A 19,852-nucleotide genomic window follows, 5' to 3' on the forward strand; every position below is an offset into this window, starting at 1 on the left:
TTTGGTTCCCATTAGCACTTACGGCGATTCCTTCACTTGCGCTCAACTCGTAAACTAGATATATCTAGCTCAAAGTCCAAGCGGTGGTGAATGAACTGGCGCTAAAGTGCTAATGGGTTAAGCCCTCCCATCGCGTCAAGATCGAATATCCAGGGGGAGGGATGTCTCATTTTGTCCAATATCCCCTATAAATGAAGAATATTCAAGAATTTCGAATGTATGTCAACAGAAAACCGTGCAAAGTCGTTGAAAATTCGTGATACTGAATGAAGAAACCATTCACACTGACATTTCTTGATTGATTGTTCATTTGGTTCGATCCTAAGCTCTGACGTCTTGAGAAGGAAGACCTTCCGAGATTATCTTGGACTTCTTCCAAACGCAAATGGCTTCGAATGAACATGTCATAGGCTTATCCCACTCCTGATTTTTGTAGTGAAATACGTTGTTTCAGTAGTGGCGTTTATTCAGGAATGATCTGTGTTTAGTCCAATGTCAAAGTCTTATGTAAGTCAAGGCATACTAATTGGGAGTAGCTCAGTATATGACTAATTGAATGTGAGCACTAAGTACTTCAAAATCTGTATTGTATTGCATAATACAAAATCTAGCGCCATACTAAAATTAGTTATTTAGAGAGACTGTTCCATCTGTTCAGTAGATTCTTCTTACTGAAAGCGAAGGATTGAAGCGCTGTTTAGTTTATTTCCTCATTTAGTAATTATGTTAGAATAGAGCAGCATGTATGATAACAAAAAGAACACAATCAAACGAGCCATAATTGCTTGTTTTCGAATATGATGATTTTGAGAGCGTAGGATTTTACTAATGGATCCGTGACCTTATTTCTTTCATCGTGTCATCATCATTGCCCAGGATGCAACTCAGTGGACGGCGAGGTGACTTTTTTTATTTCAAAGTTGTCAAGCGTTCGATCGAAGTGTTTGTTGCATAGTGTTATTATGATGCATACCGGCAAATCGGAGGAAAGGTTTTATAGTGATGAAATCGCGTACATGCTAATAGTGGGAAGCTGTAACGAAACCCAAGGCCGGACGGTACTGTCGATTGGGATATCGTAGAGAAGTTCTTTGCAAATGATTTGGGTAAGTGCAATATATGATGAAATCTTGATGATATTTAATACACTTGTTTTGTGACAATATTAGCATTCGTAAGGCCTGAAGTACACGGAGAAAAATGTATATCCAGCTTATAAATTAATAAGAATTATTCATTTTGAAGATTTAAACCTTGAACTGTCTAAAAAATATGCATTTCAATCATTTATATTATACACTACAAAGGATTTCTGACGTTTATTGGCTTCCGTGAATATCGGGACGCTGTTTGTATTGCGGTAAAATAGAAAAAATCCAACGGAGTTGCGGTGGTTTCGACCGCCGCAGTCGTTCCGCAAACGTCAAAAGTGCTCGGTTCACGCTAAAAAGCTTTCACTCACTTGGTTGCCATAAAATTCAAAAATAATGAAAATTGTTTCATTTATGGTTTATGTAATCACAATTTCTGCAAAATGTAACTTATTTTTAAACTACATTAAGTGTAGTTTCAGCACTTTTGTATGCAGCTGAACGCCATTAAACATAATTTAGATGTTCAACTATTGATTTTTGTTGCATGGTTGTGTACATACTTTTTAAAGTGTGCAGCATTTTGACGTTTGCGGAATAGGTCTTCTTTGTCTTCTTCACTCCGCCAGGTTGGATGATTTCTCTGGATAAGCAATACTCTACACAGGATCAAACATTGGACAAGGAAAGAACTCAAGAAACAACATCTGTTTGGCACTAATGAAAATTCGATCGACTCAAACAAGATGTTTCAGTATTGATTTCTTTTTGGACAAATATTTGACGCTTAGGAAGTGTTGCATGCACATTAAAACTAAGTACTGTAAATAAATATTAATCAATACACAAAATAAGGATTGGTGAAAAACTAGATTTTAATAGACGTTCTTTTTGTGAATTTTGAAATGGAAGTTCATTTTTAGAACTACTTCTTGATATGGAATGCACAATAGTTCGAATTCACGTTTTACCAGGAACACAAAAATTCTGGTTATCGTTAATTTCAGGCGTATGGTGTCCTCAGAGAAGTTGTTTGCATTTGATTGCTGCATCTTTTCCAAATAATGTTTGATTAGGGTGGTCGTCGTCTTAACTCAAATCTGGAATGGAACTTTTTGATATTAAGTCATATGCTATCGAGTTCTTCACCTTTTATCTAGCTCTTAATTTGAACGTAAGATCTCTAAGTTGAAACTCACTTAGAGTGATCCCTCCAAAAACGTTTTATATAACAATAACTTTTTCATTTGATTTTTTACGAAGATGTGAGTTTCGGAGCATTTGAAGTGCAAGTAATAACGCATATTTGTTCTGAACATTGCATGTTCCTAGGTCTTGTCATTCAAATGTTATGGGCAATTTTGACTTAAAAACAATGTCTTGAAATGCTTATATCTCATGGAGTTGGTACGATAAAAAGTTCTCTAAGCGGAATTTGGAAGGTCACATGTAAAGCCAAATTTTGAGCAAAAATAACGAGAAGAAACCTCATGACGAAGAGAACAAGCCTGCTGATAGTACCCTCCGTCGCCCTATGTAGTTTTTCGATTTTTAAGGGGATTATGTCCGCCAGGATCACTCTGCGAATCAGGACCACCTTCGATTCCCATTTGACCAGGTTCTTTGCCGAAACCTGGACTTTTTTCAGTTTCCGTCTTAAGCTACGGATACACTTCTCTTCGTCACCGGGTTCTAAGTCGTGTAGGTTACTTTAGGAATTCTCACCGAGATGTCCTCCAGGTTGCTGAGGGTGACGGGTTCGATTCCCGGTCGGTCCAGGATCTTTTCGTAAAGGAAATTTCATTGGAGACTTCATTGGACATAGAGTATCTTCGTGCCTGCCACACGATATACACATGCAAAATGGTCATTGGCAGAGGAAGCTCTCAGTTAAAAACTGTGGAAGTGCTCATTGAACACTAAGCTGAGAAGCAGGCTTTGTCCCAGTGACAATTACTGGTCGGAGTTCTTGAAGAAATCTCCGGTGGGAATTCATTGGAGGAATCACCGGTGGCAATTCCTGGAAGTATTCTCGGTAGGAATTCCTGGAGGAGTCCCCGGAGGAAACTACTGGAGGAATCTACGGTTGGAATTCTTGGGAAATCTTCGAAAAAAATACTTGTGAAATATCGCAAGGCATCATTCTCAATATGCAACAAACGATTTTGTAATATAATTTCACAAAATTCATTAAAATTTTCTAAAACTTTCTATAACAATTCAAATTTTCCGTCCAATAATTTCTAGCCAGGGAAATTTTCTGTAGAAATAGTAAAAAATTACCTTCTGGTTTGTATCAAGAAGCATAGACAAACAGACTTAACACTCTCACAGAAAAATGTTGTGATCGTAACCTAGAATAAAATTGATTTTAAAACTACCGGAAGCGTAACTTTCTCATGTGAATTTTTGATAATCCTCAGAGTTTCCCGCTTATGTGTATATGTTGCATATATTGTTACTGCTTTTGCTTTTACTAACTGTTATTTCAAACAAATGAACAGCAAACAATTTATCTTTCAGTTCCCCATGACAAGCCTTTGACCTACGAACATTGCAGCCTCCTGACACCCAAGTTCCATGCCTTCCTGAAGCAATGTCCAACCGTTCAATACCAACCTGAGAAGCTTAAGTGGACAAATCGATCAGATATGATAGGCTTGTCACAGCAAGCATCAAAAGTAACCGCCGCACTGATACTTTCATCCGTCCTCGAGTATTCACTGGGAAACCTATTCTTCACCAGAACTGGTTCTACACCGCCACATCTGCTTCGGGATCTACTGATGACCGACGCCCTAGCGACGGAGCTAGGCGAAACTGTGATATACCTTCTGCGTCTTGTGCTGGGCAGTCCAAATGGCATCAACTTGAGAAATTTGGTGTGGCATGGATTTTTGAGTGACGAAGATCTAAGTCCGATCTACAACAATTTTCTGCTGTTGATTATGACCTCGATTGGGAACACTTTGGACCAGCGAAATTGTTCCATGAAGCATCGGAGTTGTTCCTTGGATGGTCAGTTACTACTCGCCAAGATTAATGCTGAATGTTTTAGCGAAGTTCAGTTCAGAACCTGCCTCATAAATAATCGATTTGTAACAGAACTACAACGAAGAGATTGGATGGACACTTTGAACTACTACAATCAGAAGCAGTATTATTGTTGTGTGAGCCGCGCCTTGACTCAACTGGAAATGTATCTACGGAGGTTATATGGCGAACTCTATGGAAGGGATCCGCGAGCCAAACTAGACGAATACTACATTATAATGGACACCGTTTTCGAAGAGCGCAATTCCACAACAGGAGAACGCAATAAGATTTATGATCATTTCAGCGCTTCCCTTTTAGAGCTAGTATACGATCTGTTCTCAGCGATGCATGGACCCAGAATTAGAGACAAATTGAGCCACGGCGAACTAAAAATAGATCAAATTGATGAAACCATAGCCAAAGCAGTTCTGTTCACATGCTGTTTGGTCATCACAAATAATTCACAATTTACCTACAGGAGTGTCTATCATCCCAATGGAATCCTGCAAGCAAAACTTAAGGAGTGCAAAGCTGCAGTACATCAAATCCAGAGTCTACAATTTCCGGAGACCATTGATGACTCGGAATCGATCGGAGATTTCCCATTCATACCCCAAGTGAACATAATCGTGCATGCCAAAATCTTCTACCGTCCAGATGGCGAAGACGTATTAATTGGGTATCTACAACGGATAGCTGTTGCATTGGAACTGGCTGCCAAGAATCTCCACCAGTCGCTGACTTTAAAACTAGAGGCCGTGGAGAGGAGGGAACTTCGATCGAGGGCTAGGAATACTTTCAACAACATGCTGAAAATGCTTCCGACAATCCGCAAAGCGTTTGAGCATGTCCTAAGCTTGCTAGTGTGGATATTCTATTGCCTTATGGAGGCCAACGAAATACGCGACATGGACAAACTGGTCAGGTATGTTGAAATTTCTGATACATTTACTAAAATCCTCAATTTGACAAACAGATATTCGGGAAAAAAAATTCGCTGGCCAACAGTAATTTTTGCATATGCAACAAATGAGCAAATAATACAAACTAGTAGACAATTCTTCCCTCTCTCGCATCCTCGGTTTCTGGTCATGTAAGGTTAGTGTAGTATTAGTGTGATCGCATATCTGTCCCAAATGAATTTCCGACAGTTTTGAGTTAGCAATAGTTTTACCAGGGCTGCAAAACGGTGAGTCGATAAGGAAAGTGTCCAACATAGCTTTGGCCGTCAGAAGTCCCTACCTAAGCACCTAATGCTCCCACGTGTCGACTGTTCACCAAGGAGGTATGGCTCAAACGGCGTCTGTTCTGACATCCAGCGGCTGAGTATGAAGTGCTACTCCAGGAAGCTATACCTAAGGTGGTAACCACATCACCACCGTGGATAGGGGACCTAAGGCCAACAACTGGCCAAATTTACTGTTCTCGAAACCCAAAAACCGTTACAGGAACCGAAAATGAAAGATTACGAACTTATTCAACGGCAACGACGCAAAACAACAGACAAGATTTGGAACTTGGAATGGTTGTTGATTAACCCTAGCCCAGCAGGGTAAACTGGCACAACTAGCCAATGAGGCATGCCGTATGAAGCTTGAGATCCTAGGACTGAGCAAAGTCCGATGGCCAAAAGTTGGAGAACACAGATTGGCGTCGAGGCAAATTCTGCTATACTCTGACCTATGAGGCGCACACGATCCTCATCACCGTGGAGTTGGTTTCCTACTTCGCACTCACGCCCACGTTGCGCTCATGAAGTGGGAACCTATTGATGAGCGGAGAATTGTAGCCAGATTCAGAACATAGGTTCGAAACCAATTTTACGCGCCAACCGATGCTGTCGAAATGCAAGACAAGGAGACCTTTAACAGCCAACTGAATGCTGTCGTGGATAAGATTCTACAAGGTGATATCAAGATCTTCATGGGCGACTTCACCGCGAAGGTTGGTTCCGACAGCTCGGACTAAGCACGTTATGGGACGCCATGGTCTCGGATAAATTAGCATGAACTGCCATGCTGTTTGCAGAGTTTTGTGGCAACAATTAAATCACAGACAAACAGTTGTGACTCTTAGAGGAAGTTCATCATAAAATTTTGCCCGGTGTCTTTTTCATGAGCACACAGCCACCTTTTGGTAGAATCGCGCGAGACACTGTCGGCCATGATGATTTGTGGTATTTGTCTAACAAGACAGGAATCCTCAAGCGCAAGTGTGTCCCAAAGAAAATCATCAGCTTCGTTGAAGCACAGTACAGGGCATTTTCGTGCAGAGCACTGCACAACGGTGTCTTGTCCGATCTTATCTGGGTCGATATTGAAGTGAGGTAAAGATGTATACTATCACCGCGGCTGTTTCTCATCGTATTCGATGAGATCCTGGTAAGTGCAATTGATCGTGAGCCATTCGAACTGGCCAAAAACGTTGCTCTCCTAGCTCAACGATGCAGTTCTTACCTAATCTTTGGATGTAAAAACGGTCAACGCTTCCAGCTTTTCGGTGGCTGGGCAAACAGTGGAGAATGTTGGAAGCTTCCAACATCTTGGTAGCCAAATGGCGGTCGATGTCGGCACCAAGATCGACATTATATGCACGGATCAAGAAGGCGAGGGCTACATTTGCGAGTTTAAGAAATGTATGGAACTACATTAGTCGACGGACCAAAATTCGAATTTTTAACTCGAACGTGAAATCTGTCTGTTGTAATCATAGACTGCCGTACTCTGTGAATGTCTGCAGTAATCTGATTTATTATTCTATCATATACATGAGGAACATAAGGTAACGGATTGTTCGCAATTTTGGATAATGAACATCGATATGAATGATCGTCTAACCGTAGGGTAGGACGGGGCAAGATGGCCACCTGGGGCAAGATGAGCAACCCTCCGTTTCACTACTTTTAACCCGGGAGCGGTCGCGTCGTGTACTGAGTACACGCACCTTGAAAAATGCACGCTTGTGGTACACAGCGTGAGCGCGGCGTCGGTGCAGGTAGTCAAAGACGCGACTGCTCGAGGGTTAAGATGAATTTTGTCCAAACAACATCATTTTTCGGAGATGAACCAGCCCCGGGCTGAAAATCTCCTTAGTAAAGAGAAAAAAAAGCATAATCCGTTAGAATAAAGTTCATCCTGTTTGTAAACCTAAAAAAGGCACTTCATAATGAACGAATTGAAAAATATCGTCAAATTAGTCAATAGCATGGATTTTTTGCATCTTCTTATAAGAAATCATCAAAATAAAATAAGGTTTTTACGTCAAAATCAAATTTTTATCATAATTCTGGTTATCAGCCAACATTACTAGCATACTACAAAGCATTTTAAGTTATAGGGTAGAAGCTTCAGTTTTGGCCAGTCCGGAGTTTTGGCCATAGTGCGGTATTGAGCCTGTTTTGCGATCTTAATCGGCGTAGATTTAATTTTTACTAGTAGATCCTAATACAATATGATGATTGCAGCTGTGAAAACCACACATTTTGATTAAAAACTAGAAGAAAAAAAAATATATTTCCTTAAAAAATCTGCTCCCATATATCTATTTTGGCCAGGGTGCTTCTAATTTGGCCACTCCCATTAAGAAATACACGTGATTGGCCAAAATAGAAACTAAACTTAAGATTATGGCCACAACTGCGGCAGAGCTTCTATTTTGGCCAGTGCCACTTTTAATACAAAAATCAAGTATTGGCTTGATTTCTGCATTTTTCCTTCACAATATAGATTGAAACCTTTCATTTGACGCATTGGTTGTTTTTATAGGATTATTAGTTATTTTAATAAAAATGATTTCCCTTAGACTGGCCAAAACCGGTGCCCGCACCCTATTAGAAAATATTTTCTAACAACAAACATTAAAATTTATTCATTTTTTGTTATTTCTCTATATTGGGGCCAGATAAGCACCCCTGATGGGAGTATAGAAAATATTATGAAATTATTGTAATCCACTCAATAGTGCCAAACATAGGTTTCCGTATCCTCTGTAACTAGGTATTTGGTTGCGCAAATTTCTAAAAATAAGCCACTTAATAATCGTTCATTGTTTTTCGGGTCATTTCGTATAAAGTATTATAAAACCGCATTTTTTAATAATCTAAAAAGAAACTGATAATTTTGGAACGTGATACCATAGCTATAAACAAGATTTGCTATATTTATGCAATTTATAGTTAAAATATTAGGTTTTTAATGAAGTGTTCTTCTTACCCCGTAGGGGTGCTCGTCTTGCCCCGCAGCATGTTCGAACTGACCATGAAACATATTTTTTTGTTTAGTCAAATAAATCATCCTTGTTGTGAATTTTGAACCCTGTCATGTTTATGGGTGGTAGAAAACATGATATAGAAAAGAACTACTGAGAGGTACCTTAAAAAACTGTGTTCACTTTCAATAAACTCGACGTGATCCTTAGGGTGCTCATCTTGCCCCGCCTTATCCTACTTGTCTAAACCAGGATGCAGGGTCATTAGGCCGAAGGCCATTAGGCCGAACAATCAATAGACCGAATGGTCACTAGGCCGCATTGTCATCAGGATGAATTGCAATTCAGCAGGAAACTGAAAACGGATCTGTGGTTTTTATCTTTTTAACAGTTATGGCCGAAAACCATTTTAACAATAAGACTATGCCTTTCTATAGAAAGAATAGCCTATGTATAAAAGAAGGAAAAACTGCTGATATTTAAAGTAGTTTCAGATCAAATCGATCAAACGATCAAAATCTGACTATACATGTCAATGGTTGCTACTCCGTGATTGATCTGAGCTGGTACCAATTGCACTGAGATCCAAATGAATAAGGGCTGGGGGACACTCCACTTATTCTCAAAGTGCAATTCTAGCAGCCCATACATTTTGGATCAATAACGGCGCCGGCCACGTCCTTATAGTCAGTTGGGAAGGGAAAGGAATGTTAGAGTGTGCTGGTTGTTGCTACACGCAGAAAAATAAATTGTAAACATAATTAAATTCTAGTTCAAATCAACCGATTTTTCAGTTTACTATAGCGACAAACTGATTTCTAGTTTAAACTGAACTGTTGCAACTGTTTGATAATACAAATGTTTTCATTTGACGAAATTTTTGACAGTTTGTTAAAACAAACAGAGATTTGGTAGTTTCAACATAAAATAACAGATTGTTTTAACCGACTGCACTTTTGTGACTAACAAAGCCGGAATGTGATTGTGTTGGTGACAGCAGCTCCTGCGGCAGCTCGGAAATCTATTTTTAGACCGTCGGTGAGTGGATGGGGAGCAGAACGTCTAAAAAAAGACAAAAAAGGCGAAGCCGATCAACTTTTTGTGGATGCTGTCGTGAGTACCTGCGCGTTAACCATCACGACCAAAGCTGCACTTGGAAGTTGGCGTGATGGATTTGCTGCACCTTCTTGGTTGTGGCGATGTTGGGGTAAGAAATCAGTTTGTCGCTATAGTAAACTGAAAAATCGGTTGATTTGAACTAGAATTTAATTATGTTTACAATTTATTTTTCTGCGTGGTGTGTGAGTGCTTTCGGACCAAGTTTCGGACCATGTTTATGGTTTTTATTTTGTTGAAACAAATGAAATTTTTGACATTACATATATGAAATGATAGTAATCGGTTGTTTTTATTGATAAACTCTAAATGAAAACAATTAAATATAACTTTGGAATAAGTAAATTCTCAGTTTGAAAATCAACCATGCGTTTTATTGTTTTAAACAAGCGCCATTTTTCTGCGAGTACTAAACTGCCCCCACTCGCAAAACAGTCCCATATGAATAGGAAACCCAGCAAAGATGGGACTGTTTTGCGAGTGGCGGCAGTAAAGACCAAGATCACCTCTGCATCCCCACAACCAGCACGGACTGGGGTATTTGTTAGACGGAAAGGATGGGAGATCTGGGAGTCAACGTTGGGTCGATGATGCGATCCATGGATAGGGGGTCATTTATAGTGTTCGTGATAGATTGTGTGGTGAATATGGTGAATAAGCTCAAGCGGCACAGCACGCTTTAGTTGCATAACTAGTAGGCGTTATTGTATACACTGTGCTGTGAGTGGAAGACCAATGTTAACGAGGATTTCTGCGTTAATGCATGTGTTTCTCCTCTATGGAAAAATGAAGCATTTCATACTGCCATAGAATATTCTCTATTCGTCCACAACATTCCAAGATCTAATAACTATGAATATGAGGAAGTATTCGAATACCATAAAGCAAACTATGACAACATAAAGCATAAATTAAATGTGGTAGACTGGCAATCAATCTTGAAAAGTGAAGATAATATTGAAAATGCGGTTGGTACCTTCTATAAAATATTATATGAAATAATCGACAAAGAAGTTCCTACTAAAATGAAAAGGCGTCATGGAAATTTTAAACATCCAATCTGGTTCAACAAAAATATCATAAATTTAAGAAACCGGAAGCAAAAAGCTCACAAAATGTATAGGAAGAATAACACTGATGAAAATCTACAAAAATATTTGGAAATATGTGACCAATTAAATACAGCCATCAGTATAACACTCGAACAGTATAATGCGAAAACTGAGAACGAAATCAAGTCTTGTCCAAAAAATTTCTTCAATTATGTTAAGACTAAATCAAAATCAAGTAATTTGTAATTGTAATTGTAATTGCTCAGTCCACACCCAGGCCGACAACTGTCAGCCCATCTGCTTGTAGGCAGATGTGGACCTACTAAGCCTCCCCCGTTAACATGTCCTACACCGAATTAGCACACCGGGATCTTCGACAGGCAGGCGCTGGCGTTACCAGTCCCAACAAGTGTCAGATACATTAATAGATGGGGTAGAGGATATAGGAAGATGTGGGAATAGGATGGGAAGAGGTAGAAAATGAAGAGATAGTAGAGAGGTTTCGATTTTGTTGCTGAAACGAGAAAAAGAAAGAATGATAAAGAACATTAGCGATATGTTCATAGATTATGATTTGGTCGATAATTTCTCATCTATTTTGTTTCCTTATCGTTGCATCGGTCACCATTTTCACCGCCTTTCTAGTTTTTGTTAGGGCCATCTCGCGTTTTTTCGTCATGTCCTCTTTGCCGGTTGGCGACGTTCGGGATGTAAGTAGAAAAGCATGCATTTAATATGATTAGTACGACCGTAATTGTGATTGCTCAGTACTACCAGCCCATTTGTCCGCAGTACATATCAGGCATCCCGTTTTAACAAGTCCTACACCGAATTAGATACCCGGATCTCCCACAGACAGTCCTAACTAGTGTCAGATAAGTTCAATTGAGGATAGGAAGCAGCGAAATGAGAAGACAGTAGAGAAGGTTTGGTACATTGGTGTTCATGTGATGTTTGTCTGACATTGAAAAACTATTTTCCGTTATAAGTGTTTAACTCTCTACCCCAAATTTAATACCGGAAAAATATCTGATCAGATGTATAGTTTGGCAATTCTATGTCCAAACATCTTTTATCAAGAAGGAATAATGTTGTTTACTGTTATAAAATAATTCAGTTAAAGGGCAGCTAATGCATTGTAATCCGGAATAAACCTACAGAAAATGTCCCAATAAAAAGTTAACACTAGTTCAACTAACTACACAAAGTAAAAAAGTGTTATTATATTTTACCAATGATTTCATCCTAATCTTGACCCTAACATAGTTATGCGCTTAGTGGACAATGACCAAAAATAGTGTTGTTTCGACAATAGTCACATACTATGCCCTACGACATTGACGATTCTATTGTCTATGGCTCACCCATTTAGCGCCACCCAGCAGGGACTTGGTCTGGTACCCAATTCAATATATCCGCTCCACGTAATGTACCGTACCTCTTTCGATTTGTGATATATTACGCGGAACATAACTCTCTTCATTCGGATAGCGGCTATGTAACCCATTGGATTAAAAACCTCCATCAAACATGAAGCGATTAATCGGAGACTGAAGACTCTATACCAAATTTGGCTCAGAGACAGGTAATCAGTGAAGTCAGTTTTTCTCGTTTGTCAGAGACGATTGATACGTATTAAGACAAACTTTCCACTGCATCTGCCAGCAATAATCGGTGATCGATCAACATTTCGAGTACCTATACCCAAATTTACACAAGAATGCCAAGGATCACCGCTCATGCTTTACAATACAGTTGGAAAAACTAGAGCAACACCTGGCCACAATGATGCATAAAGCACTAAAGCGGACCGGAAGTGTCGGTGAGCCAGCCCCACCACTAAATCAAAATCAAGTAATTTCCCCTCAAAAATGATATTAGATGAAAAAAGGCTGAAACCTCTAAGGAGATTTGCGATCTCTTCGCTATATTTTTCCAAGATATCTATACGACTTTCTCCGAGAAAGATCGTGATCTAGAATATTTTTCATTCATGCCCTCATTTTCAAGAGATGTTCATGTAAGTCATATCAATGTGGAGGACGTTTTAACAGGTTTAAAAAGTTTGGACGCTTCAAAAGGATCAGGACCGGACGGAATTCCCCCAGTATTTATGAAAACTCTTGCAGTTGAGTTGACATCTCCTCTATTTTGGCTATTTAACATGTCCCTTGAATCATCTGCATTTCCCAGTATTTGGAAAAACTCATTTTTAATCCCTATATATAAATCGGGAAAAAAGTCCGACATACGAAATTACCGTGGAATTGCAATTATTTCTTGTATCCCAAAACTGTTTGAATCCATTGTTAATAAAAAAATGTTTAATCAAGTGAAAAACAGAATAACGAATTCTCAACACGGGTTTTTCAAGGGCCGCTCAACTGCAACTAACCTGCTAGAGTTTGTAAATTTCACAGTAAATGCTATGGACCACGGCAATTATGTGGAGGCTCTATATACTGATTTTAGTAAAGCTTTTGACCGCATAGATATCCCTTTATTGCTGTTGAAACTCTCGAAAATAGGAATTGATGATAAACTGCTTTCTTGGATTCAATCATATTTAACAAATAGACAACAAACAGTACGTTTCGAAAGTAACAAATCTCAACCCATTAATGTAACGTCTGGTGTCCCCCAGGGTTCACATTTAGGTCCTCTTCTTTTCATTTTATATGTGAACGACGCATATTATACATTCAAGCATTCAAAGATATTAATTTATGCAGATGATATGAAGATTTTCATGGAAATCAAAAGTGAAGAAGACACTAGTATATATCTAAACGAAATACGTTTGTTCTACATATGGTGTAATAAAAGTTTGCTTCAGTTAAACGTTAAAAAATGTAATTCTATCACCTTTAGTAGAAAAAGGAACCAGCATATAACTAGTGACCTTAGGGTATCAAATCGTTGAACGATGTGAAAGAGTTAGAGACTTAGGTGTGATCTTAGATACTAAAATGAGTTTTATCGATCATTACAATACAATAATTCATAAAGCTACCAACATGCTGGGGTTCATAAAGCGATTTAGTATCAACTTTAACGATCCATACACTATCAAAACATTGTACATTTCTTATGTGAGATCGATTCTTGAATATTGTAGTATTGTTTGGTCCCCTTTTATGAAAACTCATGAAGAACGCATAGAATCGGTGCAGAAGAAATTTTTGCTATTTGCTCTACGTAAACTGAGATGGACAACTTTTCCAATTCCTTCTTATGAATCACGTTGTATGCTAATAAACATACAAACTTTAAGGACAAGGTATTTGGAGTACATAGCTCAAAATTTCTAGAGCACCGTTTTTTAGAACCGTTGAACGGATTTGGATTAAAATGCATCACGCTGTTGACAACCACTGAACAATTAGCGTGATGCATTTTCATCCAAATCCGTTCAACGGTTCTGGAAAACGGTGCTCTAGAAATTTTGAGCTATGTACTCCAAATACCTTGTCCTTAAAGGAACGTCGTGAATATGCTATGATAACATTTGTAAATGACATTGTTTCGCAACGTGTAGATTGCAGCAATCTGCTATTCTGTTTTAATTTTTATACTCCGACTCGACAATTAAGAAATCGAAACATATTTGCGGTCAGTCATCATCGTACAAATTATGCGAAATTCAGCCCAATCAATAGAATGATGTTAATTTATAATAAGCATTACGAATCTATCGACTTGACCATGTCTCGCGTAAAGTTAAAACAATATTTCAACTCTGTACGATACAATAGAATATAGAACAAATTATGTATGTATGTAGTCTACAAACGGTTGACGAAATAAAAGTGGAAGTTGCAAGCAAGGATCGGTAAATTCGCCTCATTCCATTCATATTCACTCCTCTTTGCTGAAGCGAATCGAGAAAGATGCAGCAAACGGATAGTCGTGATCAAACGCGCAACCCCATCACCAGTGGGAAGCGATGCGCAAGTTGGTTGGCATGGATATTCGTGGCCGATCGTCGCAGTTTGGATCGCAAGCGAATGAATGAATGGCGAATGGTGACGAATGCTGGTGAGCGATCTAAGCGGCTATTATCATAACTAGAAGAGAATTTCTGCATGTAATGCATACGTTTTTAGTGTATTGTTGTTGAAATGCTAGATTAGCAAAGAAAATAATAAACATTTTTTGAAAACTTCAAATATTCGTACGCGCAATATCACTCACGAATCGCATCACCTCTCCATCGCTTGCGATGCGAATGTGGACGAATGTTTAAATTCCATGTATGGCTTCCCACCGTTCGCCGGTGTTTGCTGTCGTCGCTGACAAGCAAACACACAAACTAAAGCGACAACCGTCCGCTGCTGACTGTATTCGAGTGTGGAAGAAGATGAAAAGTGGAAATCAGGAACCCTGGTTGCAAGGGAGGGAAACGATTTTTTTTCCAATTCGTTTCTGGTTCTAGCGATGGCTATGAACATATGAATATACATGAGTTGTATATGAAGAGAAGAGAGAGCGAGAGAAAGTGGATAGAAAAATACAAAGTAGGATGAAAGGGACGGGCCAGGGATTGAACCCATGACCTTCTGCATACGAATCAGAAGCGGTAGCCACTAGACCACCAAGCCCGTTGTTCTAGGCACAGCTGTACATGCTGACAAAAACGAAGCTTTATCCAAAACAGCCTGAATTCAAATTAACTGAACAAAAATGAACTACTTCGGCGTATTATTCATCCATAATAGTTGTTTTGTAATGAAATGACTGTGCATATGTAAATCCGGAAAAAAAATCTATAAAATCGGGTATTCCCCATCAGAGCAGACGTTGATGGTTACATCGACTATGCGAACATGGGTAGTAAGATCGGTGGTCCTCTACGGACACGAGACATGGACTAGGCCCGAGGAGTACATGCAAGCATTCGGAGTTTTCGAGTGACGTGGCGGAGAAGGATGAATGTTACAAGAACGCCGGACAACAGCCCTGCAATGCTGGTGTTCGCTACTGATGCGGTTGGAACAAGAAGGTGTGAAACACCTGGTGGAGCGTGATTCGCCTTGACGGAGGCTCTCTGAGAGAATTGCGCTGTGCGTGAAAACAATTTTTTTAACATGGGAAAGGATAGGAGCTGCATTTTCAAATGCTTCTAAAATATTTTAGGGACCTCAGATTGAATGAAAAAAGTGTTAATGTTTTGCAATATACTTTCAATTAGCTACACTATAACTGGTTTTAGACAAAAAGTTTTTAAATCACAATGTTATGTCTATAATATAGCGCATCAAAATCTCATTCGATAACATTAAGAACGTTTTGCTTAAAAAAAATTCTATAAAGAATTAGAAGCATTTGAAAATGCAGCTCCTATCCTTTCCCATGTTAAAAAAAAATGTTTTCACGCACAGCGCAATTCTCTCAGAGAGCCTCCGTCAAGGCGAATTGTGACTAGCATTGGGCGAGAGTAAGGCTGAAGAGCGGCAGCCATAAACCGAGTATTGTCGCGTATTACAGTTGATTATGTGTTATCCTAATTGGCTTCTTTAGCGGTGTTGAGATAATCCCATATTCTGAATCTGCATGCCAAACTGAGTCGAAATCCAAATTTTCATGAATTTTGGTGCCTGGGAACTATAGACACTATAGATTCCATAGACTCGCGGAGGCGAAGACAACTGTAGCCAAACGAACTGTCAGTTCGTGTAGCTAAACGAGCATGACGTCACGATTTCAATAGCGATAATGGATTACGTGACGTCATTTTTGCTTGGTACACTCTAAATTCACGGTAAAACACACTAAAATCGTATTACTCAACCATGTCTCCGCGAGTCTATGGAATCTGTAGTGTCTATACTGGGAACCTATTTAAATATCAATTTGATGTTTATATGGGAGCGATTTGTCGAATCACCCCTCGTCGCATTTTGTACTGGACGGAGCTGTCAAGCGGTTGCCCAGCTGTCAAAAGGTAGTTTTGAAAAATCTCTTTGAAATTGATTTTAGGTACCAACATAATGTTCTAAAAATCTGAAAAAACCATAGTGGCTCAAAAAAATGTGCTTTTTCGTATAAAAACAAAAAAAAAACAATACATTTTTCAAAATTTAAAAACCCAATGGGGCACGTTCGGTGTAGTACTAGATTTGTAGTAATGAGCTGAATTTTTGTATGGTGAGAAGCAAGGATCGGTATATTCGCCTCACTCCATTCATATTCACTCCTCTTTGCTGAAGCGAATCGAGAAAGATGCAGCAAACGGATCGTCGTGATCAAACACGCAACCCCATCACCAGTGGGAAGCGATGAGCCATCTGCTTGACATGAATATTCGTTGCCATTCGTCGCAGTTTGGATCGCAAGCGAATGAATGAATGGCGAATGGTGAAGAATACTGGTGAGCGATCGAAGCGGCTATTATCATAAGTAGAAGAGAATTTCTGCATGTAATGCATACACTTTTACTGTATTGTCACTGAAATGCTAGATTAGCAAAGAAAATATGTAATTCGAAAACATCAATAATTCGTATGCACAATATCAATCGCATCACTCACGAATCGCATTCGCTTGCGATGCGAATGTGGACGAATGAATAATTTCCAAGTGTGGCTTCCCACCGTTCGCCGGAGTTTGCTGTCGCCGCTGACAAGCACACACACGAACTCAAGCGACAACCGTTCGCTGCTGACTGTCTTCGAATGGGGAAGAAGATGAAAAATGGAAATCAGGAACCCTGGTGAGAAGGTCAATTCTCCGTTTCTGCAATGAAATGGTACAAAAAGCGTGGGTATTATGATTCCTTGCCTAAATTCATGCTGTTTGAGCAAAACTTTGGATAACTATGTTGTTTATGTTGCAAGAAATGGAGAAAACAACAACACTGTTACCCAAAGTTTTGCTCAAACAGCATCAATTTAGGCAAGGAATCATAATACCCACGCTTTTTGTACCATTTCATTGCAGAAACGGAGAATTGACCTTCTCACCATACTAAAATTCAGCTCATTACTACAAATCTACTACTTCACCGATCTGTCCTATTGTGCAAATAAATGTATGCATGTGTGATAGCGTTCTTTTGCAGCTCCAACGGTAATAATGCTGGCCAAATTCCTACATATTTATACGGAGTTCTCATATCTTCTATAAAGCACAATTTTCCTTCCACGATATTCTATACTCTTCATTATTATGTTGTATTCGCACTGTATTATTTTTATTTGCAGATTTATGAAGTTTATCCTAAAATACACAGAAAATGCGGCTAACAATCTAGATGCGAAGAACAACGTCTGGCTACCCCTGTACGAGACATCGAGGCGCGAGCTGTACGATAAAACTAGGCAAAATCTTAAGCTACTGCTGTGCTGAATTTGAGTTTTTGGGATTTGATAGAAGTGTTATCTTTGTCTCCGAAAGAGATGTTTACTGTAAAATGGTTTAAGTCGAAATAAATAAAGCTTAGATATATTCGCAATAGGCGTCAAAATAGCCGTGAATAGATGACATTCAAACAGTTTTATTTTTTCAGGAAAATCGATTCTTCGGGTACTTTCTAAAAGCGTGCCCTCGCCAATCACAATCCGGCCTAATCAGAATGCACTTAAAACTAATTTCTAGACTTTGAAACTGTTTCCATCTTCTTAATAAGAGTGATATTTGTACAAATTAAACGCTCCCTTGCAATCGGAGATGAGTGTCACCCACATGTGTCGACACATTACTGAGCTTCCTTCCATCGCTAAACGAAAAGAAAAACGAGAAAAAACTTACTTGGTTAGCTACACTAGCGAAGTCGTGGGACAGCTGCAAGACCGGCTCACCTCCTCGCTTAAGAATCAATCAGACCATCAGACGGGGAATGCTTCCTCATTCTTGCATGCGTCGCGGGGGCATCTAGTCTGATTTCAGTCGCTTTGTTACAGGAGCACTGTCCGATCCTTGCGAATTGGAATCCTCCGAGAAGGGCATATTCGAGACGAACTCGGTTGCCCCCTGGGAATCACTCACAAGGGAGAAGCCTGAAAGTGAAGGGAAGCATTGATTATTTTTACTCGAACTCTCATAGGTTTCTAACATAAAATATGCCCTTACGATATCAGTACTTACAGGTGTTGGAATCTTCGGTGGTCAGGGCAAAGTTCGAGTTGGAATTCGAATCCGTGCCCGGTTTCCTAGTGTTTTCCTTATTTTCACTACTGTTGCTGTTGCTATTGCTGTTGACCGAAGCGGCATTGCTGACCGTCGAGTTCCCATTGGCCAGCACACCTCCACCGCCGCCGAGCGTTGTGCTTCCTCCCTTCAGCAGTCCGCCGCCCTTCTTGTTGTCCTTGCTCGAGATCGGAACCCACTTGAAGATCTTCATCGAAGTCTCGCCGATTGTGACCCACTTTTTCTCCCAGCGACGAACCCGGTCCATCGAGAGCATGAACTTCTTGACATCGTCCTTCTTGCTGGCCCGCGTTTCGGCCCTCACACTGCGCGACATATTGGGGAAGGGTTTGTCCTTTGAGGAGACACCAACCATACCACGCAGCAGGTGGCAAGAGCGGGTGGAAGCTGGAGCGGTGTGCGACCGAGGCAAAAATCGATTACCAGATGGAATCCACTTGCCGCTTCAGCCTGGAAAACCACTCACCCCCCAACGCAATCAGTCTTCAACACTTTATCCGCGACTCGGCTACAACTTTTACGCACTTTCACTCGCTTTGCCACTACCGATTTTTGTTTATTTCATATTTTTCCATCGGTCGTCGAATCGACGGAGGAAAGCACAACACAAAAATGGACTCCGAGCGAGAGGCGTTTGTCAGTGTGTTCGAAAGAGTCGAACTCGTTCGTCGGTCAAGTTCGAAAAGATGGACGACTGAGGAGGAAATGTTTCACAAGAAGCTACGCGATGAAAAGTTTCGACGAAGACTTCACATTTGCATGAACAGTCAATTTCACGGAGTGATTTCATGAATGGAAAATTTTCACTACCAAGTGAAAATCAATAGTCCTGTTCAACGACGCAGGTTGAACTTGCTCGAAGTTGCTGCATCTTACTCTTACCCATTTGTCATCAAACGGGCAAGAGCGGGATGCAGCAACTTCGAGCAAGTTCAACCTACGTCGTCGAACCAGGACCAATATCACCATCAAAATTGTTCTGTTCTGTTTCTGGAACGGAATCCTGAAAGGATTCTGAACGGAATCCTGAGAGGATTCTGAACGGAATCCTGAGAGGATTCTGAACGGAATCCTGAGAGGATTCTGAACGGAGTCCTGAGAGGATTCTGAACTGAATCCTGAGAGGATTCTAAACGGAATCCTGAGAGGATTCTGAACGGAATCCTGAATGGATTCTGAACTGAATTCTGAGAGGATTCTGAA

The 19,852-nt window shown here is 39.9% G+C and overlaps 2 protein-coding genes across 3 annotated transcripts; one reads left to right on the forward strand and one right to left on the reverse strand.

The window, feature by feature from the left end:
* The first annotated feature begins 947 nt into the window (after nucleotides 1–947).
* Nucleotides 948–17,954, forward strand: LOC134285151 (endoplasmic reticulum membrane-associated RNA degradation protein-like). The gene is given in 4 exon segments (XM_062845339.1): nucleotides 948–1,038; nucleotides 1,041–1,106; nucleotides 3,615–5,052; nucleotides 17,704–17,954. Coding segments are annotated over 4 exon segments (1,725 nt in total). The 5' UTR covers nucleotides 948–962; the 3' UTR covers nucleotides 17,849–17,954.
* LOC134285153 (B-cell CLL/lymphoma 7 protein family member B-B) lies at nucleotides 17,650–19,280 on the reverse strand. 2 transcript variants are annotated; one of them, XR_009996178.1, is made up of 3 exons: nucleotides 18,587–19,280; nucleotides 18,301–18,498; nucleotides 17,650–18,218 (listed from the first exon to the last, which is right to left on the reverse strand). XR_009996178.1 is itself a non-coding variant. In XM_062845341.1 (2 exons), the coding sequence occupies exons 1-2, from the start codon at nucleotides 19,002–19,004 to the stop codon at nucleotides 18,374–18,376; spliced, it is 543 nt and encodes a 180-aa protein (XP_062701325.1). In that variant the 5' UTR covers nucleotides 19,005–19,280; the 3' UTR covers nucleotides 17,650–18,373. The 2 variants fall into 2 exon arrangements, 1 of the variants encoding a protein (XP_062701325.1); XM_062845341.1 differs by having other exon boundaries at nucleotides 17,650–18,498.
* Nucleotides 19,281–19,852: the final 572 nt, after the last annotated feature.

This window comes from Aedes albopictus, chromosome 1 (genome assembly GCF_035046485.1).
Source record: "Aedes albopictus strain Foshan chromosome 1, AalbF5, whole genome shotgun sequence".
NCBI lineage: Eukaryota > Metazoa > Arthropoda > Insecta > Diptera > Culicidae > Aedes > Aedes albopictus.

What these genes read in the sequence shown, in the direction of transcription:
- LOC134285153 (XM_062845341.1), bottom strand. Translation starts at nt 19,004, where the DNA reads ATGGTTGGTGTCTCCTCAAAGGACAAACCCTTCCCCAATATGTCGCGC. An exon ending in CACCGAAGATTCCAACACCT is followed by an intron (nt 18,499 to 18,586) that starts GTAAGTACTGAT and finishes CTTCACTTTCAG; the next exon opens with GCTTCTCCCTTGTGAGTGAT.